Below are 22860 nucleotides of genomic sequence, written 5' to 3' on the forward strand. Positions count from 1 at the left end.
AATTTGTCTAAATACCAGCTGTTTACAATTTCGTTCAGAGGAATTTGGCGCTACTCAAGCTAGCCGTTGTGACCAACGCACTTCCGGTTACTTTCACAAAATAAAACACCCGCTGCCCTTTACATACAGAAAACCGTGACGCTAGAATTTGTGCTTTTACTTTGAAATAGGAAGCTAACCTACCCTCGATGTAGCTAGCTTGAACCAAAATAAAGCGTCTTTGCTTGAACCCTCCGTTTTGACCGATCTCGTCCCGTTACCGGCATTTGACTGCTCAAGATGCCTCAACTGAGAGTTTTGTCAGCTCTGAGATGAAGATCGGCCGCCGGTTTCCGTTTAGAGTTGCTGAAGAGTTTCTCTGATGACTTTAGGTGGAGGCAGGCTAACACTACCTATACACTTCCAGCATTTGAGCTAAGCTAATTAGAGGTGCACCAGCTCTGTCCGTATCTCCCTTGTTACTGCACGCACAGTCGAAAGGATGGTGTCTATCTGCTAGTCATGGACTCGGGAGTGAGGCAAGACACGAAAAAAAAAAGTTGTTGTATCCCTTTAAACCCAGTCCCTGGACTCGGGTCTGGATCTGTGCTGCATTGGCTGTGAAGCAGCTGCAGCTTCACCTTCAGACCAAGTGGATATTCCCACTGCATCTCTGTCAGCTCTGCAGACTGAGATTACCCTCCCTCTGAACCTCCGTGGTTAATTCTGGTCCCCGCCAGGTGGATCACTGCCACCTCCAGTCCTCCAGCCGTGCCTGTACAGTCAGGCTTGTTTTTCTCTCAGTTACGCCGCAGCCTGGATGGTTCAATGAGCTGATCAAATGTATTGATGAGACAGTAAGTTATGTCGGGTTTGCTATTTCTTTTTGATAAATTTCCCTGCGTGGTCATGTGAGAGTAGGATAAAAAATGATAGACTGCTCTGTGATGCATCTGATGAATCATAACAAAACACTGTACAGGTGCATCTTAACGAATTAGAATATCATTAAAAAGTTTATTTAATTCAATTCAACAAAATGTGAAACTAATACATTATATACAGTAGATTCATTGCACAAAGAATAAAACATTCCATGCCTTTATTTATTTAATTTCTTTTAATGTAATGATTATGGCTTACATTTAATGAAGACCTAAAATTCAGTACCTCAAAAAATCTGAATATTACAAAAGACCAATTAATAAAAGCATTTTTAATATGGAAATGTTGGCCTTCTGAAAAGTATGTCCATCTATATGCACTCAAAACGTAATAAAACATTTTTTATTTGAACTGCCGGTTATTGCCCCATGATATTCTAATTTATTGAGATGCACCTGTATATTTGACTTCATAGTGATCAGGCCTTCTCTTATTTTACACCTGAGGAGGTGTCAGCTGGGAGTCGATCACTGAGACTCATCAACATCATTTTCCTCAGCAGAGCTCATGACTGTGCTGACTGAGTATTTATTAAAATAGCAGGAGCTGATGTGCAGTGTGCACATGTTTTTTCTGACTGGTGTCTAATCTTTGTGAAAGTCTCTTAGAATATGTGTGCTGCTGTGACTGACTCACTGCAGAGTAGACCTGACCTGGCTGTGCAGGTCGGCTGCTTCCTCGGTCATTAGCAGCTTCATGATGAGTCACAGGAATCCCCCTCACCTCACACTGTGACACCTCCTGGCTGCTGTGAGAGACCAGCCCACTGCTCGTCTGTGCACCGGCTCATTATGACAAAGCATGATGAACCTCAGAGGCTGAAAGCTGAGGAGCAGTGAAGAACCCAAAGCTGCAGTTCCTCTACTGACCACTAGAGTCTGGTTCCAACAGTGAGTCAGCCCCCATAGACTCCCATGTTAAAATGTCCAGCTTTATACAGCAGAAACAAACATGTTTACAGCCTGGAACAAAAACAGTTCTGGTCTCTACATCAGATTTCCTCCTTCATGATGACTGTGCAGGGGATAATTCATTTTTAGATATCCTGTTTACAATAAATTAAAGATCCAGTGTGTAAAATGGGGGTGGGGCCGTCTAAACCATTATATGTCTGCTTCTAACTACTCCCTCTTCTTTCCTTCCACCTTCTTCTTCGTTGGCTTATTTATGAATGCGAAATTCGCAAAACGTGCTCTCTGGCTGGCTGGATTTTCCGTTTGAGCTGCCATACAAACATGGCGGTGCAAGATGGCCTTGCTATATGTAGATATAAAAAAAATAATTATAAGACTATGAAAAAAAGTATAGCAATTCTACTCTTATACAAATATATTAATGGGTAGTATATACAGATTTTGCCAATAAACCTTGAAAATTATTACACACTGGACCTTTAAGGCTTGAGTGACAGGTCAGTAAGTCCTGGCTCCTCTTTGCACAATTTGTATTAGGTGGGAATTAGGGGCTACATCCAATTCATTTACAATTATTGATTATGATAATAGCTAGGTTTTATTGTTGGGTGACTCCTGCTGGTCATAGTAATGACGATGGTACAACAGAGAGAAATCAGGTTGGATGTTGGATGGTTGTCGTGGAAACACATGAGACTGATGTTTACTGGTTGTCATGTTAATTATACCATGGTGACAGATGAATTGACTGACAGCACATTACTGTTCTAAACCAAGGCACACGACAACTATTGTCTGTGTCTCTTGCTGTTTCCACGGTGACAGGTTGGGATGTCATACTTGGTCCTCAGTGGGGGACAGTGATGACTGAAGGTGTAGGTGATGATCTGTGACATTAACGAACAACCTTATTCATGTCAAAGACAATTAATATGAAGAGTCTGTGGGTGAGTCGTTATTGGTTAGACAAGTCATCGCTGAGTGGTAAACACACACAGTCTGTAACTTCAGCCTCCAGGGGTCTGGCAGTCAAAACAATAGAAAAAGATGCCATTAGGTGACGTAATGAAATAGTGTGGGATCATGGGAGTTGTTGTCTTCACCATCATTACTGGAAGCTCCTTCCTCCAGCGTCAGGATTCAGGGAATCAAACTGACTTTAAAATCAGAGATTCTCTAGTGCTGGAGACAGGACCAACATTTCCTCAGCTTGTTTCTCTGATAACAATATTCTGAATTTAAACATTTTGACAAATTGGCCTATTGCCATAGGTTCATTACCTTTAATTGTCAGTGCAAGCAGTTTTTAGATCAGCAGGGCAGAGACTGAAGCTCTGCATGCATGTATTTTCACCTTTCCCTCATCAAACTCATCAAATACACAGTCAAACAACTCCAAAGCACTCTTGTGGACAAGTTGTGACCTGCACATTCACCATGATATGAAATAATAATGGAACGTTATGAGACAGAGTTGTTTTCAAGGCAAATGTGTAGCCGGAACTACATCCCAGACACGGCTGCTTGTCAGAGTGACTTCAAAAGCAAAAGTAGTTCAGAGTATTTGCTTCATGTGTTGTAATGTTACAATTATACGTTATTATTTCATAGCGTGGTGAATGTGCAGGTCACAACTTGTCCACCAGAGTGTTTTGGAGTTGTTGGATTGTGTATTTAGTTTGATGAGGGAAACGTAGTAATACCATGAGCCTCCGTAGCGTTAGCTGAGCAGCTCACGTCTTTGCCCTGCCGATCTAAAAACAGCTTGCACCGACAATTAAAGGTAATGAACCTACTGCTATGGCTATAGGGATTATGGCAATAGGCAAAGTTGCCAAAAATATTGAACTATCCTTTTCCAACTAGATAAAAGTCAATATAGTGCTCCTGTCAGACAAACACACTGACACATGATCATAGAGGATACAACGTCACATACTGACATGCACTCACTGTTACAATGAATAAAATCACAGATTTCTTTGGTTTGATGGAAACATCTATGATAGTGTAAAAACATCAGGGCTTTAGTCAAATTGTACAGATAGACCTGCTGACCTGTGCAGTGTCTGGACACACGACTTGATGCTGCAGGTGCAGGCGTCTGCTGCTGTGCAGGTTTTCACTCCTAACAGGTCACGTGTGTGTGATTCTGATGTGATGAGACTTGTTGTGTCTCATACATGTTTTATTCCTCAGCACTGGTGACAGTCAGAGCTGAGGGCATATTGTCAAAGGTCAGTGTGACCTCACAAAAACACTTTACAGCCTTCACTCTAGACTTCACACAGCAGTTATTACAACGTTTACATTCTATGAGCCTGGACCTGAAACCACAAAGTGGGTCTGTACATTTAAAGGAGACATATCATGCCCCTTTTCCACAAATTAAAATAGTTCCCAGGTGTCTTAAAGATACTGATCTGTGACATGCTGTGGTCAAAATACCCCAAGGATCAAACATCACAGCTCTTTTCATCCTCTCAAAACAGCCCTGTTCAGAACGGCTGGTTTCAGTGCCTGTCCCTTTAAATGCAAATGAACCACTGCTTGCCCCGCCCCTTCTACTGCTACCAGGTAGGGGTGGGGTTATACAAATTCGAAAACTAGTTACATTACTGGAAGACAACTGAGGGAACAGCTTGTTAAACCACATGGATTTCAACCTAGGGAGCCTGAAAATTACAGATTTATTTGTCAATTCTCACATTTTGGGGGCTGGAAATCAAGACAAACACCCAAATATATGTTAAAGAGCTTTCAAAAAGAGATATTTCCATAATATTTCCCTTTTAAATGTGTGATGCTTGGTTGTGACAGAGCTCCAGCTGCTGTTCTCCACTCCACAAGTGGAGCAGTCAGGATTATTATGGTGCAGATGCTTGTGTCCGATTCTGTCAAACAGCTGCTGGTCAAATGAGGCTCAGACAGTTGTGTCCAGCTACATGGTGTGTAAAATAGGATCACTCCCATGTGTGCACTTGTCTGTCCTGGTTCACTCTGTAGTCTGACTGTTAGTGATGTGTAGAGGTTTGGACGTTTTTGTATTCACTGATGATTCTCTGTACAGTAAATCACCTGTGTGGTGCATCAACATCTGCACAATGTGTGTGTGCCTGTCTGTTGTTATGGCTACCGGGGGTAAAACATATAACGGACACACATCACCACCCTTAATGTGTGTTGATGTGTGGGGCTGGTGTTTGTGAGCAGGGAATGGACAGAGGCGTTGTCCAGCTGTTTCTCTGAAAACATCTGCTGCTGAAAACAGCACCCTGTGTCTTCTTGTCACTCTGACATTCTCCTGCCATTATTTTTGAATTTATTTATAATGTGCTTTTAATCAGCAAGTTAAAGGGATACGGCAACATTTTTTTTCGTGTCTTGCCTCACTCCCGAGGCCATGACAAGCAGATAGACACCATTCTTTCGACTGTGCGTGCAGTAACAAGGGAGATAGAGCCGTATCGCCCGTAATTAGCTTAGCTCAAATGCTGAAAGTGTATAGGTAGTGTTAGCCTGCCTCCTACCCGAGCCGAAATCAGCAGTCAGAAGCTGATTTCATTTTAGCTCAAAACTCTGTAAATATATCACTTTATCGACATTTCAAACATTTTTAGGCGAGAAAGTAGCCGTTTAGATCAGCAGTGTGTCGTTAATTTGTCTAAATACCAGCTGTTTACAATTTTGTTTGGATGAATTCGGCGCTACTCAAGCTAGCCGTTGTGACCAACGCACTTCCGGTTACTTTCACAAAATAAAACACCCGTTGCCCTTTACATACAGAAAACCATGACGGTAGAATTTGTGCTTTTACTTTGAAATAGGAAGCTAACCTACCCACGATGTAGCTAGCTTGAACCAAAATAAAGCGTCTTTGCTTGAACCCTCCGTTTTGACCGATCTCGTCCCGTTACCGGCATTTGACCGCTCAAGATGCCTTACCGGAGAGTTTTGTCAGCTCTGAGACGAAGATCGGCCGCCGGTTTCCATTTAGAGTTGCTGAAGAGTTTCTCTGATGACTTTAGGTGGAGGCAGGCTAACACTACCTATACACTTCCAGCATTTGAGCTAAGCTAATTACGGGCGATACGGCTCTATCTCCCTTGTTACTGCACGCACAGTCGAAAGAATGGTGTCTATCTGCTTGTCATGGACTCGGGAGTGAGGCAAGACATGAAAAAAAAAAAGTTGGCGTATCCCTTTAATACAACGGTGGCCCTGAGAGCTCATTGCACTGCAACTTGAGGAAATGCATGTAAAGACACAAACGTGCTGCAAATTCAGACAACATTACACACACATACCCCAGACAAACAACACATATGGACTGGTTGTCTTCTAGCAGCACCCAGACCAGGCAGACGGTCTTCCGGCCACCGGATCAGAACCTGGATGCTCTGGCTGAACCTGTGTCAGTGGTGCATTGATGAACGGTCAGGAAAATCCTGCGCTTCGGTCTGAGCTCCTGGATGAAGGACCGGCGAAACCTTGCCCTCCTTTGTGCTCAGATTCTAGCTCATCCCGGTTCCGACTCGCCGTGTCCCTTCTCGCCGTCCTCCATCACTTCATTATGCACCCCTTCACATACACCCCCCCCCCCCTCCTCCCCCTCATCCCTCCCCTCCCGGGCATATGAAGATGCAGGCTTGTGTAACTCTCATACTCTAAACCAGTTTCATCCAGTTCAGGAGGTGTTGCCAAGATACCGCGTGTGTATGTGCGTGTATGTGCATGTGCGTGTGTGCGTGTGTGAATGGCCAGGGTTCCCTTTGCTGTGTGAAAGCAGATAACTGGAATTTTCCTGTTCTTGCTGCCAGTATTACATAAGAGCGGGAGGGGAGAGAGAGGACAGCCCAGCTCCCGTTTGTCTCGCTCCGCTCAGTCTTCTCTTCCACTTCTTCTTTTGTCTTGAAGTAATATTAATAACAACAGTGTCCTCATTTTAAAACACACAACCGGCGGTCCAACCTAACACCGTTCACTGGCTGAACGCAGTGAGCTGCTCAGAGTGTGCGTCTCCGTCGGCAGCTGGAGGAAGATGATGGATCAGCACTGACTTCACACCTTATTGATTAACTTAATGAACTGAGGATAATGATGTCAGAAGCCTCTGAACCGTATCCACTGTCTCTGGAGCCTGAACTTAAGTGTTGTTATTCACCTTTATTTTAACCGAGCCCTCTCCACAGAGGTGGGATGTTTAAAAATGCTCACTTGCTTCATTTCGCAGCAGTTAAAGTAGGACAGAACTGAGCTGCGTTCCCTTTGATTAACAAACAAATAAACCTGCAGTCTCATATCGGGGTGGGTGAGCTGGCAAGATGATCACATGACCACCTTTTTAGGCAGAATTGGAATCCACATTAAGCATCCTATTCTGTATCTTTCTGCCACTTTGACACCTAAGAATATGTATCTGAGCAGTATTGTTTTTTATTTTTTTATTTTGTTATTGTTTTTTATTTTATTTAGGCTATATGTATGCAAGAATCCTAGGGGTCCATATTTCCTCCTTTTTTCCTTCATTTAAAGCTATAGTGCGTAACTTCTATCGCCCCCTAGAGGATTTCTGCGTTATTACAACGATACGGCCGGCACATCAATAGACGGGTTTCTTGTGTACAAACAATACTAGGTGCGCGCGCAACCAGGGGTCAAAAGACAGCTCGGAGTGAACTGATATCAATGTAGATGCCGTATTGTTTGTAGGACTGCAGCCGGTATCCGAGTACTCGAGTACAAAACTTGTGTGCAAAACTTTTTAATTTTTTTAAATTTCTATTATTTTTAGTTTTATGACATCGGTGCTGCACAGACTCTCACCGCCTTTAGGACCATCGGGACCCCAATCCGCCCTTTTAATGGCCTGGAGCCATAATCTTCTTCTTTATTTGGCAAACGGATGAGATCCCCTTAGTTTATTATACAATTTCCATCCATCCTTTTGCCGGTTTGTGCAGTTAACAGCACAACAACCCCTTGTCCTTTTCGTTTTCTGCTTGACTCCGCTTGTAAATAATGAGAAATGTCCCGCTTTCTGCCCCCACGTTGCACAGAAACCCGTCTATAGGCGTATGGTCCGGTGTAACCCGCCCCTCCCCTCCCCACCGCTACCGTTTGTCTCTCTCTTTCTTCGCCAACAGACCTTCTGCCGAACGGGAAGTTAGTTAGTTTAGTAGGATCCACTTCTGAACCTCTTGCTCGCTTCTTCAGGTTCTCCGCCATGTTGCCTCTAGCAGCGCTCTCCTCCCCCCTCCCTTCTCGTTGTCAGGTGAAACCGAGTAGAACGCGTTATTTCCTGTGCGCCAGCGCGGGAATGTCGCCAAAGACACCAAATACAAAAAGAACAAATACTGAAAAATACCGCGAGCGTTGTATCATCTCCTCTTGTAGTGGCTTGGGTGAAACGGATATTTACAGACACGCATTTTGAGTAATATTTCAAGACCCACAGAATATTTTGTACTAAGACTCTGAGAACACCAAATAGCTCAAAGGAAAGAGGAGACTCTCTATTTAATTAGGGAACAAACCATTTGTTTGTACCTTGTCCCATTGTTGATTTATCTTAAGTTGAATAGAATTTAATCTAAACTGTCTCGCAGCATTTCAGTTTTGGTAAAAGCAAAGCATGTCCTAGATCATAAATCACTCTATATTCTGTACAATTCACTGATTCTTCCTTATTTAGAGTACTGTACAGAGCCATGGGGAAACACATACAAAACTGCACTTCAGCCACTTTTCATACTGCAAAAAAGAGCAATGAGAATTATTCACAGGGGTGATTATGGGGCACACACCAGTGACTTATTTTGGAAATCTAAAACTCTAAAATTGTTGGAGCATAAAACAGCCCAAGTATTATATAAAGCAAGGAACTGTCTGCTACCAAGAAATATTTAGAGAATGTTTCATGAAAGAGAGCAAGGTTATGATTTAAGAGAGAAGTCAAATCTAAAGGTTGGCAGAGCTCGCACAACAAAGAAAAGTTTCTGTATCACCATTTGTGGAGTAAAACTGTGGAATAATATGAGTACTGAAATAGAAAACATTTTGAGTGTAATCATGTTTAAAAAGAGACATAAAGAAATGATTCTCCAGAGGTACATTGAATAATTCACACAAGGTGTTTGCTTGCTTACTATTTGGATTAAAATGTGGCAGGAAATGGTACATAGTGAAATGGAGGAATGAAATAATAAATATATGTAAGAAGAACTAAAGCAAAAAAGCTTACTTCAGGCACTCCGACGAGCCAAGGAATTTTCTTTAAAAAGCCTTTATTTTATGTTAGGGCATATCTTCTTATTAAAATATAGGACGCCGACCGGTTTCGACCTCGCGGTCTTCGTCAGGGCGTTTGGAATAAATAAATATATGTCTTTGTGCTATGATTTTAATTAGAACATAGTTAAAATTATAGGGGTAGGATTATATAAATGTATACTTCTTCCTACCCCTTTTCGCTCATGTAAACTGCGTTGCTTATGAGATGTTATTTTTTTGTGTATACATTTTTGCTGTTCACTTATTTCCTTATTATTATATTATTATTTTTCTTATTTATTTATTTAGTTTTTACATTGTCGTTTACATGATCGAAATAAAGATATCAATCAATCAATCAATCAATCAATCAATCAATCAATCAATCAATCAATAGAGCCTGGTTGCACCAAAAAGACCACTTTTTTTCTAGAAAGCTGAGAAAAATACATTTTTGTGAAAGAGAGTCTCTCAAGAAAAACAGTGATTTATCCGTTTTAATTTTGGCTTCAAAAACATGTAAGACATCTGAAAATTTAATTTCACGTGTTTTGGTATATATAATGAAACTATAATGAAACAAATAATAATTTTGCATCTCTTCTGTGTTTTATTTGAAGCATTTGAAGCATGCTTTTTTTTGACATCACAAAGTAACAGGAAGACCTGACTCAGTTTCTGAATACAGGCTGTGTGCATTTGGACTGAAGCTTTGATACTTTCACATTAATAGATTAATAGAACCTAGAGCTGCTTTATAACCACACAGGACTCAGCTGCTAAACTTCTGGAGAGTTGTGTGTTGAGCTAACTGCTGGAGGCTCAGTGTGTGTGTGTGTGTGTGTGTGTGTGTGTGTGTGTGTGTGTGTGTGTGTTTAAGGTTATTCAGAGTAATGATCTCTCTCTCTCTCTCCCCCCCCCCCCTCCTCCAGGTGACCAGGTGAAGTAGGACTGTGAGGGCAGGTGCTGCCTCTGTCTCTCTCTCCTTCTTGTCCGTGGACAGTGTTGTCATGGCGTCCTCCTTGATCAGCCGTCAGCTCGCTCTCTCCCTGCAGAAGAACCTGTGGCTCAGCGCTCCAGGTAAAATCTCTTTATTCAACTCTTTTTTTTAAAAACTTTATTGAACCTTCAACTGTTTGGTGGGCACTGTTGCACTGTTGTTTTGCTACTTTGACCATTTGGAACTTAAATGCAGCTCATGCAGATAGGAACAGTCAGATTAGCAGATGAACAAAGACGAGACTCAGAGAGCTGATCATTGTGCATCTCTGTAATACATGTGCTCGTCCTGCTACACCTGCACCAACCCTGTGTGTGTGTGTGTGTTTGTGGTGTTTGATCACTTCTTGAATATTCTCACTACATGTGGAGTTTTATTGTCGTGGGATCAGAGTAACTTTACATAACCAGTGTAAATGTTTGACCAGGCTCCAGGAGGATGTATTTATCAGTGTGCACGCTCCACACTGTGCACTGACTCAAAGGTCCTCTGTCCTGTCAATCATCAATGGGCTCAATCTGTTTGGTTCAGAGTTACATACGGCACTGTTTACAGAGATCCACAGTCTCAGAGTGACTGGACAAAAATCCTCAGTCACTCACGTGGTTCTACATTAAGGTCAGAGCTGAATAAATGATCAAAGCATTAGAGAGATGTCAATAGAAAAGTACAATATCAGAGGAGTCAGAGGAGCAGTTTGCTTAACTCACTGAGTGCCAGCCCTTTTATAAAATGGTCAGTGACTTGTGCCAGCGTTTCGGGGCATTTTGAGTAATATTTCAAGACCCACAGAATATTTTGTACTATGACTGTGAAAACACCAAACAGGTCAAAGGATTTAATTTTCGTCGTCAGGTAAAACCGAGTAGAACGCGTTATTTCCTGTGCCCCAGCGCGGGAATGTCGCCAAAGACACCAAACACAAAAAGAACAAATACTGAAAAATACCGCGAGGTGTTAGAGGAGGCGAACGGCTTAATCAGCGTTGTATCATCTCCTCTTGTAGTGGCTTGGGTGAAACGGATATTTACAGGCACGCATTTTGAGTACTATTTCAAGACCCACAGAATATTTTTTACTATGACCTTGAAAACACCAAATAGCTCAACGGAAAGAGGAGACTCTCTATTTAACTAGGGAAAAAAACATTTGTTTGTACCTTGTTCCATTGTTGATTTATGTTAAGTTGAATAGAGCCTGGTTGGACCAAAAAGACCACTTTTTATCTAGAAAGCTGAGAAAAATGCATTTTTGTGAAAGAGAGGCTCTCAAGAAAAAATTTATTCTGGCTTCAAAAACATGTAAAACATCAGAAAATTTCATTTCACGTGTTTTTTCATTGTACAATAAAAAATAAAAAATAAAAACTAAAATACAACAAGTAGCAGTCCTACTCTGCAGAGTGATGCCTGCTCTCCTACTTCTCCTGCTGCAGTTGCTGCCCCCCTCACCCTCTCCTACCCCCAAACTCCGTTTGACTATATACTATATATGTCAATGGCACGCAAGCGTTGTATTTTGATTGACATATATGTCACTGGCACTCAATGAGTTAATAGAGGAGACAGTACAAATCCTGTTCTTCAGATTTAAGGTAAAATGCTTGTTTTAATCAGCCAGTCAATTATCAGACTATTTTTTTTATTCTTACACTTTTCAGCGGAATAAGGGAAGTTCTTTACAAAATAAAAGCATGAACTTCCGTAACCTCCACTCAAACACATATTTACACACAAAACAGTAAATAAACATGTAATAATATTTTTTTTCTTTCTATAACAAAAAAAAGAAAATAGGAATGTGAATCACTGAGAAAAACAAGAAATAGAAGGCAGGATTTTACTAATCAAATAAAGATAAAATGATAGAATGCCACAAGAGAGGAGATCTTTGAAAATGAGAAAAAAAACTGAAATTAAAGTGCAGATAAAATCAATAATTGGACATATCAGTAAAACAGATTGAAAGAAATAAAGAAAATCACACAAGTGTTGTATTTTCATCAGTGAAGGTGAGTCATAAATAACACCATGATCCACTGAGTTAGATCAGATAAATCACACAGTGACCCTCAGTGAAGAAGCACTAAAACGTATATTCTCCCTGTCCTTCAGATTAATCTGTTGAATAAATGATAAAGAGCTGATGGCCTTGTTTCCTCTGTCCTGCACCTTTGCCTGAATTACAGCAGATAATATAATAAACATTATGTTCTTTCTTTTAATCATCATGGGCAGCAATACATGGTTTATTTCCTAAGACTGGGATACATTACAGAAAGGTCATCATTATCTTGTAGGATGTGACATTACAGAGATTCAGTAGTTTTTGATCATCAATGTGTGAAGCTGCTTTCAAATCTGTCGATAAAAACAAAAAAATCACAATATGGCCAACAGCAATATCTAAACTATGTGGCCAGAGGAGCTATAAAGGAGTGATAAAGGTTCAATATTTTCCAGCAGACCATTAATGAAGCTTTGTGGTAGGCTACAGACCCAACTTACAAATCATAACCTGCAGATGTAATGTAATGTGTGTTTGGTACAGACCGAACATCACATCATTATCATTTTCATAACTTCATCAGGGAAAATCAAATCTCCAAAATAATCACACTATAGTTTTATTTAGTTTTTTGCACATTATTCAGCTGTGATTATTTTGGCAAACCACGCTGTAGGCCTACTGTCAAGGCTTCAGGTTTATTAAGCCCCTCCCCCCTTGTCTGCAGGATTGGTTCCTTAGGTTTGTGATGTATGAAACTCTGGATGTATGGATTTGTGTTTATTAGTTTGTCACTGGTTCACTGCAGCTCAAGGTGGAAACACTGAACACCGATTTCACTCATCATGTCTATTATTATCAATGTTAAACACTTGGATAGATTTCATCAGAGCTGGACAGAACCTGTTTAACTGCTGTGTCCAGAGGAAGACACCACTTCACTGTACTGCAGGTGACCTATGTTGACCTCTGCAGTTTCCTGAAATAACTGTAGTTAAGTCATAAACCTAAAAGGAGAAAGCTGAGAAACCTGTTATCAGTTTCAAACACACCAAGAGGAAGAAGACAGGAGAGTCCAGGGGCTGTGTGCACAGAGACCATGACTCAGCTCATCTTTCTCTATTGTTTTCTATGTCTGTCTTTATCTACTGTGATAACAACATAGGGCTTGAGGCTTAATATGGAACTCAGAACAACTGGAGACGATGACTGTGCACTGTTAAAGGTGTATAGCCACAAGTTGAATTCCTCCCGCCCAGTAGGTGTTGCACTCACACTCGCTCGTTCTCACTCCAACCTTCAATTGTACTAGTTGCCAGGTAACATCTATAGAGAGCGGCTAGTAGCTAAAGCTAAGCTAACGCTAACCGTATTTAACGAGCAGCAGCTCCGGTGTTGACAGCGGACTGGAAGAATCTGAATCATTTCACACTAACTCACCTGCAGACGAACCCGACAAACCCACAGCATCACACCTGCACCGGAAAAACGTTACAGTAGCCTACCGGCTGACCGTTAGCTAGCATTAGCATTAGCACGATGCCATTTCTCCAAAGAGCTATCACGATCTGGCCCTGAGCTACCTCACGTGACATCAACGTACTAATGCTGTTGGCGCAGGGCACATGGCGTCTGTCCGACTACCCATTTCTCCGACCATACATTTCTTTATTTTTGCGTCCATTAGTCCGACCTCCCACTTCTCCGACTTAAGTAGCCCTAACCCTTAACCTTACCCTAAACCTAACCTTAACACTGTAGAATGGGTAGTCGGAGAAATGAGCCGTCGGACTTTTGGGCAGTCGGACTGATGTATGCTCCCCGTTGGCGCAGAGATCATTTCATGCCAACGTTGCCAATGTAACCAGATGTAAACATTTATATATTTTGGACCCGTCAAACTTTATAAAACAATTACTTCTAGGCCTATAGGCCTACTATAAAAATATTTTTTCAGTAAGATAAATACTTTTATTCTACACCCCTCTAGATGTTCTGTGGATGTATTATTTTAGAAAAAAATACATGTTTTTGAAGCCAAAATTAAAACGGATAAATCACTGTTTTTCTTGAGAGATTCTCTTTCACAAAAATGCATTTTTCTCAGCTTTCTAGAAAAAAAGTGGTCTTTTTGGTGCAACCAGGCTCTATTCAACTTAAGATAAATAAAAAATGGAACAATGTACAAACAAATGTTTTTTTCCCTAATTAAATAGAGAGTCTCCTCTTTCCTTTGAGCTATTTGGTGTTTTCAGAGTCATAGTACAAAATATTCTGTGGGTCTTGAAATATTACTCAAAATGCCCCGAAACGCTGGCACATGGCACTGACCATTTTATAAAAGGGCTGGCACTCAATGAGTTAAGTAGCCTATAAGTCTACAGTAAAATGTAGTGGTCACCCAATAACTGCAGCATCTACAGCTCATCTGAACTTCGTCTTCAGCTCCATGATTATAGAGTCGGTGCAGTCCCAGCACCGGTGAGGTTTCACTGTTAATTAATTACTCCCCAACAGTCTCAGGTGAAGGTCTCATGTGGGAGCAGCAGTTGGTCTCAGACTGATTCACACTGTCAGAGATGAAGCCATGAAGTTCCCCGTTCTCCTGACTGAAGCTCACAACAACAGTGTGTGTGTTGAGTCACTTAGTGTAACTGTACAACTCTGTATCACACTCATGTATAATTGATGTGGCTTCCAGTCTGTGGAATGCACTTTTATTGACCTGCACTAAAGTAAAGGCTTCAATTGGCCTCCATCAGAAGTGGAGTAAGAGAAGAGCGGAGGCCTGACTGACTGACCCACTGACCCGGTTTCAACTGGACTACCACAGCTCCAATAGATGGTTGAAACCTGTTGGAAAGACCGATTCAGATCCCTGAGACCAGAACCTGATGTCCACATGTGCAGACAGTGGACAGACAGTGGAGTTAGTGAACTCTCTTGCCCAATTCAATTCTATTTTTTATCCCTAGCCCTACCCCTAGCCCTTAACGCCTGCCCTTGAAACGGAGCTACAAGGAGTAGGGTTGAAAGTCAACCCCTACGAATTGGGACACCCCTTCAACAATCACATAAGTCATCAGTAGTCTCTGCTGGCTTTCACATAAGCAGACGTGACAAGCTTTTGCCACAAATCCTCTATTCAAAACCACGTTAACTTAATAAAATAAAATCAAATTTAATTAAGACTGATCGGTTCATTGTAAAACATTTATTTATTGATGTAAATGTGGTGATTTCTTTATGTAGGCAGAGCCCCCAGGCAGTGCTGCTCCTGTGTCCAAAACACACATGAAGCTTCACTTTTAATTCAAACAAATTAATGCGACTGCCACAATTGTTACATTTCATCAATGAGACCAGCATTTATCTCCTAAAAAGAATGTAACTACGCGGCGGTAAACCTTTAAAAACCTGCGGGTAAGTTAATTAGCGATCGTCTTTTCTCCCGGGATGATGACGGAGGTTGGCCGGCTGACGAGCTCTCCGGACGGGGTGGTGTCTCTGTGACGAGCCGTTGATCTGCTCCACAGGTGGAGGCTCCAACGTGGAGCTTCACTTCTCCGAAAAACATCGGAGCAAACGTCTAAACAGCCTCATGTGGATAAACCGGCCGCACATTGGGGATCTAAACAGCTACTTTCTCGCATGAAAAAATATTAAAACTTAACAAAATGACGTAATAACAGTGCTATAGCAAGAAATAAAACAGCTGCCGGTTGCCGCAAGATGCATTCTGGGAAACTTGCCATAGCCCTCGGTTTGTAGTGTGCCTCTGAAAAATCTCCGTTTCGAGAGCGAGATAGCCCTACCCCTTCACCCTAACCCTCGTCTGAACCAGAATCAGGACACCCCTACCACTTCACGTGAACGCGCAAAACGAAGGGTTAGGGCCAAGGGGAGAATTGGAATTCACCCGTCTCTCTCTCTGTGTATTGATGATTTATTGTCTTGTCTCCTGCAGGATGCAGATTCGTCAGTAAAGCAGCACCACAGACCCAGGCGGACTTTGACTACGATGGACCCTCCATGAAAACTTCAGTCCCTGGGCCACGATCAGATGTAAAACACACACACACACACACACACACACACACACACACACACACACACACACACACACACACACACACACACACACACACACACACAAATTGCATTAGTTGTGACTTGTTTTCATGCATTCACTAGTTGTGCTTAAACCAGTATTACGAGTCAACTTTTGTAGAAAACAAAAACCAAATCAGAAGGACCGGTTGGTGTCTGATGAGCAGGTTAGACAGCATCCTGACTGAGGGTGGAGGCCTTTTCCACACAGCCACTCCAAATCCTATTATCCCTTTTATTAACCCTTTTATGTAGTTTGATTTTCTGACAGTCTGAACAGCCAAAAACCACATGAAATCCGATTTTTCCGATACGGCTTCAAACCGCACACGGAGTTTCAAATGCGATTCTGATCGGATTTGTACTGTAGAGATCCGATTCAATGCGAACGGTGTTGTTGCTCAGATTTGGAAGCGTCTTTTGTGTCACTTCAGTGCGACACAAGATGGACAATGTAATTCCAGAGAGACGGAAGGCATCATTGGAATGAGGCACAGCTCAGCAGTTGCCTTTCTGTCGCTTTCCTGCAATTAACAGTTTATTTACACCACGGCTCCACATAACAGGACATGAACACGCCCAGTTCCCTCTCATCCATTTAGTTTGATAGTTTGTTTGTTACCGTAGAAACCAATGTGGATGAGACACATGATATGCCATGGATGCATCGGATCTGATCAGTTGCAACATGTAATGTTGTGAGATCGGATCTTGATCAGATTTGCCAAAAAGTGGGATTTGTGCTGCAGTCTGAACAAGGCTTCTGAGACCATTTAAACTTTAAAGGCTCAGGAAACCTTTACATGAGTTGATCAGCTGATTAGAGTGTGACATCATCAGGTTACAATAGTGAACTGTTTAACTGAACTATATTCATATTTTTTGTGAATATAAGCAATAATCATTACAATTAAAATAAATAAAGACATGACATATTTCAGTCTGTGTGTAATGGATCTGTATGACATATGAGTTTCACTATTTGAATTGAGCTACTTAAAAAAATTAAAAAAAACTTTTCCATGATATTCTAATTTATTGAGATGCAGCTGTAAAAGTGTTAGTTAAAAGTGGATAAAAATGTCGATCTTAATTTCAGTTTCTAGTGTGACTCACTGCAATAGTAAAAACCTACAGATGGCACCTTTAAATCTGCTCACAATGATGGTTTAAAACCCAAACTGGTCCAAACAACTATAGAAAGACAAGAACATTTACACACAAAGATGATTAAAAACACAAATATGTCTTTATTGAGTCTCAATAACTTTATTCATTTCAATCCATAGGAGCTGACAAAACAACTGGGAGAAATCCAGGTGAGTGTGTTTGTGTGTTTTAGTGTGTGTGTATGCAGCAGTAGGCGACTTTGCCTCTGGTGTTTACTCCTGATGTGTCACATGGTTCAAACTGTGTGCACCTACTCAACCATGATGTGTGAAAGGGCTTTTTACACAGTTACACCACCGCTGCTCATCGGCTTCAGCTGAAGGGCCTGAATAAGCAGCGGGCAGTTAAAGGCTGACAGAAAGAGTTTGGCTCATACGCTACAGAAACAGTTGTCATGGCAACCTCCCAGGGTCATCATAGCAACGCCGGGGCATCGCACAGGAGGAGGAGGAGGAGGAGCCGGGGGGGGGGGGAATTAGTGTCATTTTCCCATCGCTGCTGGTCAGAGATGAAGCTGAGAAACTCCTGTAGAGCAGCGAGGAGTTGACCTGTTCACACTGAAGACAGAGGGCAGAGTAGAGTAGCTCTGGAGACTCTTCATCTTCATCTTCATCTTCATCTTCATCATCATCTTCATCTTCATCTTCATCATCATCATCATCATCATCGTCATCATCATCATCATCAAAGGAGGGGGAGGAGGAGGAGAATGTGATCAGTTCAGATCAGTTTTCTCTCTGCAGCCGGACCTCTGTCAAACATAAAGACTGTAAACAAAGCCCTTGTATGTGTGTATGTCTGCATGCGTGTGTGTGTGTGTGTGTGTGTGTGTGTGTGTGTGTGTGTGTGCGTGTGTAGCCAGATGGGATCTCCAATTATATTAACTCAGTGAACTAGTTAGATAAACCCTGCAGCGTTTATGCTGCTCCACATACAGTAGCTCTACTGTACACTGCAGCCGAGTCGGCTTTGTCTCTTCACAGTTGATGTGTGTGCACATGTGGGCGTAGGTGTGTGTGTGCGTGCACACTTGCATGCAAACCATGTTTCATCAGTGTTTTTGCATATGCAAAACTACTGCATCTGTTGCTCTGATTTCACTGCTGTGACATCATTGTCTGCACCAGAGGCTGGTCGCACAAAACACAAGTTTTTCTTTTAAATGTGACTTTAAAGATTTTATTTCTCCTTAAGTGAGTTGCTTAAGGAGAAACTTAACAGAATCTTTGGTAAGGGAGAAGTTAAAGGAGAATTCCGGTCATTTTTGACCCCTAAATCGTTGTCCTGATGGTCACCCAGTGTTGAGGGAGCTATTATGGACATTACCACTGCACTGATCCACCATTTATTTTTGTAAAGAAATATAAGTAGTATAGTAATGTCTTTCCAGGACGTTTCAGAGTTCGGCTGTCTGAGGTGAGTGACTACATGCAAAAACACAAAGTTTTTACCATATGAGTTCAGTGGCGTGTCATAAGGATTCCAGTCATGTACCATAGATATTTTTTGAGTGTTTGTTGTGGTTGAAAGAATTGCCCCCATATGTTAGCGTTGTGGCTATCCCTAGCACCGTCTAGCCATGGTAACTCCAGTTTGACTGCATCAATTTTAGTCACGTTTTTTGCTCCAACCAACACTGGGTGACCATCAGGACAATGATTTAGGGGTCAAAAATGACTGGAATTCTCTTTTAACTTCTCCCTTACCAAAGATTCTGTTAAGTTTCTCCTTAAGCAACTCACTTAAGGAGAAATAAAATCTTTAAAGTCACATTTAAAAGAGGCTTTTGCCTTTAATTGACAGGATAGTAGAGAGTTTAGCCTCTGCATATGGGGCGCATGGTCAACCCAGTGAGTTAAACAGTGCCCCATAGGAATCAGCTGATCAGCATGGGACAGTCTTGTTGTGCTCAGACTCGGTGTCTGTTTCTACATGTGTTCCCTGAACATCTCTGGAGGTGTTAGAGTCAGTTAGATGTGAAGTTGTGTGACAGGGATAGACTGTGTGTGTTTCTCTACACTGATGACCTCTGTCATGTAGCAGCTGTGGTTGTTGTGTGTGTGTGTGTTTGTGTCAGTCTCTGTCTGCTGTTGGATCTTACACCTGCTCTCTCTCTCCAGAACGTCGGTGCCATCAACTTCTTCTGTAACTATGAGGAGAGCAGGGGGAACTACCTGGTGGATGTGGATGGAAACCGCATGCTGGATATCTACACCCAGATCTCCTCCATCCCCATCGGTGAGTACCGTTCATCCACACACAGCTACTGGAGGAGTGTGTATGGATGCAACCTCTCCTCTTATATTCACTATAATCACCATTGACATTTTGGTTCCCACAGTTTTCATCTTTCATCTCCTACATCTTCTTTGTAATTTCACCAGTGTCGGTATGACCGTTCAGTTTGATTTATTTCGTTGAAGTAGAGATGATGCTGCTCAGCCTCGGTCACACTTCATGTTCACATCTCAGGTGATCTGGACATTGGATCCAATCACTCCAGTAGAGATGGTCTGGGCCACATGTGTCCACATTCTTTAGTTCTTTAGACGCACATGTCCTCAAATCCAAGTCCTATCATAGCTGTGATGTAAGAAATTGGCCTGAAGACCAGGATCTTAAAGGGATAGTTCAAGATTTTGGGAAATTGGCCTATTGCCATAATCCCTATAGTTTTAGGAGTAGGTTCATTACCTTTAATTGTCGGTGCAAGCTGTTTTGAGATCAGTGGGGCAGAGATGTGAGCTGCTCAGCTAACGCTACGGAGGCTCATGGGTTTCCCTCATCAAACTCATCAAATACACAATCCAACAACTCCACAACGCTCTGGTGGACAAGTTGTGACCTGCACATTCACCACGCTATGAGATAATAACATTTAATTATGTAACATTACGACACATGAAGCAAATACTCGGAACTACTTTCACTTTTGAAGTCACTCTGACCAGCAGCCGTGTCTGGAATGTAGTTCTGGCTACGCATTCACCTCGAAAACAACTCTGTCTCATAATGTACCATTATTATTTAATTGTGTCGTGAATGTGCAGGTCACAACTTGTCCAAGGGAGTGTTTTGGAGTTGTTGGATTGTGTATTTGATGAGTTTGATGAGGGAAATCCCGTAAATACCACTGTGCAGAGCTCACGTCTCTGCCCTACTGATCTAAAAACAGCTTGCACCGACAATTAACTGCTACGACTATAGGGATTATCGCAATAGGCGAATTTGCCAAAATCTTGAAATATCCCTTTAAATGTGTCAGACCCTGTCAGGCTCGGGCTGAAATGCAGGGCTATACATTGACAATAGACCTGTCTATTGATTGGCTAAAAACAACAACATATACTGGTTTATTTTCATATAAAGCAAGTGAAGTGAGCTCTGATCACTGGTGGTGATGACTGGTGAGACACATTTTAAAGCAGGTGTGGCCAGATGTTTGTAGAGCCGACTGCTGTGATCAGACCACTGAAGGTGCATGTTACAACCAAGTCTGGACACGGCCACAGGCTGGAAAACAGGAGGCAGAGCTCATTCCAGCAGCTCACTGACTGAGCATTAAACCTTCAGCAGATGACATCATCTGTGCTGTCTGCAGGTCTGTGTGTGAACTCAAAGATCATCTATTAGTGAAGAAGCTTGACTTTTCTAAAATAATGTTGGGTGTTAGTGTTATAGTCTACTTGCCAACAATGAATACCCCAAAGTTTTATGTTAGAAATATATAATATGGGTCCCCAGCAATCAGAAACTGTCGGATGCTAACTTATATATATTGGACAATTAGCATAATTGACATAATTAGCATACATTAGCATAATAGCTATATGGGCAATATTTCAACAACTGCTTGGCTTATCTGGGCAATATTGTAGTGGTTTTAGGGGTTATTGATGATGCTGAATCTATTTCTGACATTTTCAAAATTCAAAATGGCTGTCTAAACCGGAAGTGACCAGATTTTGACCGCCAGTGGGCCGATTTTGATGGATTTTAAGCCAAATCTTATGTTTTAGACTAGAGGATGCTGGTTGGACATATAACTCATGTATTTGAAATAATTAAAAATGCATTCAACTTATAAACTAGATTGTTACAGCATAATGTTGCTCAGAAGAGGACAGAACACATCACTGATGCATGGCTTTAACCCATTGGTCCCCAACCTGGGATCCGAGCCCTCAGGGGGTCCACAGAGCTTTCTCTGTTCGAGGTTGTGAGAAACAAATCTTCTCTGCCAAGTCAAACAGCTTATTCTGCTGTTGCTATTGCCTCTTTTTTTGAGCTTCTGGTGCCCCCAGGTGCTGCAATCAGGTGCTGTATATGCTATATACGTTAGCATCCGACAGTTTCTGAATATTTCTAACATAAAACTTTGGGGTACTCAACATTTCCAGGTTCACAATGGGGCCCTATGGGCTGGCAAGTAGACTATTAGTGAGTTGGATGGTCCCAGTGTGTGTATGTGTGAGTCTGCACAGCTCTGCAGGAGGCAGTAAACAGTCCAACCTTTCAAGGGGAGAACATTCTGGAGGTTCTGGCCCAGAGGTAGAAGATGACAGTGATGTGAATAGTGGGAGGGGCCTGTGGCGGCAGTGGGAGGAGTCAGCGGTGTTGTTGGCCCTGCTGCTGCTGCCGCAGCGTTTTTGTGAAGGTCCTGAAAGGAAGGGCCGCTCGGTCAGAGGAGCCAGACTGAGCCGTAACGCTGTGGACTCTCTGTATGTGCTGAGAGAGAGGTGGGGGAGGGGGGCTGAGAGGCTGCTGAGCTCTGTGGGCTGTGGAGGTGGAGCAGAGTTACGTGTCACATGAACACTCAGATATGCGGCGCTGTGATCCGTCTGTGCTGCGGTCGGAGACACACATCAGATTGTCCTGAATCAGCCGTCGTCTTCTCCCTCTCCATGGATCAGAGACAGATTCACATCTCCTCCTCTCAGCTCTCAGCTCGCTGATAAGACGATGCTTGATCAGCTCTTTACCACTCTTCTTTTTGGGGAGAGGCACTGACTCTTTTTTTATTTTTTAAATTATTTTTATTTTCAATTTTTGCAGACAGTACGGATGGAAAGATCCCAACTCTTCTTATTTTAATCAGATAGTCTGAATGACAAAATACACCGGTCCAAGACCAACACCTCATGGAGAAACCATCATCTCCTTTGTGTGTTTTTTTTATCAACTGAAGTTGTAAATAAAGTTATGCAACAGCCAGAGACACTTCATGGATCTGTACAACAGACAGAGGCAGCTGTAGTGGTTATAGCCTCAGTTAACTCTGCAGCTAATATTACAGCCAGAGGGTAACCAGAGAAGTTAGCCTGGATACATCTGCTGCTGTGGAGGCCTGACAGGGGAGAAGCTGCTGTGTAGCTCTGTCCACACTGTGTTTACATCCAGCAGAGACCAGAGGCTCAACATGGCCAGGCTTTGTGTTCATGATGCAGCTCAACTAAACCTCCA

At 42.2% G+C, this 22860-nt stretch overlaps 1 protein-coding gene across 1 annotated transcript in view; it reads left to right on the top strand.

Annotated features, from left to right (window-relative positions):
• Positions 1–22860, top strand: part of abat (4-aminobutyrate aminotransferase) — a 50856-nt gene that overhangs the window by 8112 nt on the left and 19884 nt on the right. The window contains exons 3-6 of the mRNA XM_083978085.1: positions 10043–10190; positions 16085–16182; positions 17517–17546; positions 19518–19635. Of these exons, the coding sequence (XP_083834211.1) occupies positions 10121–10190; positions 16085–16182; positions 17517–17546; positions 19518–19635 (316 nt within the window). The 5' untranslated portion in view covers positions 10043–10120. The remainder of the gene's footprint in view (positions 1–10042; positions 10191–16084; positions 16183–17516; positions 17547–19517; positions 19636–22860) is intronic.

The sequence above is a fragment of the Trachurus trachurus genome (genome assembly GCF_905171665.1).
Source record: "Trachurus trachurus genome assembly, chromosome: 8".
Taxonomy (NCBI): domain Eukaryota; kingdom Metazoa; phylum Chordata; class Actinopteri; order Carangiformes; family Carangidae; genus Trachurus; species Trachurus trachurus.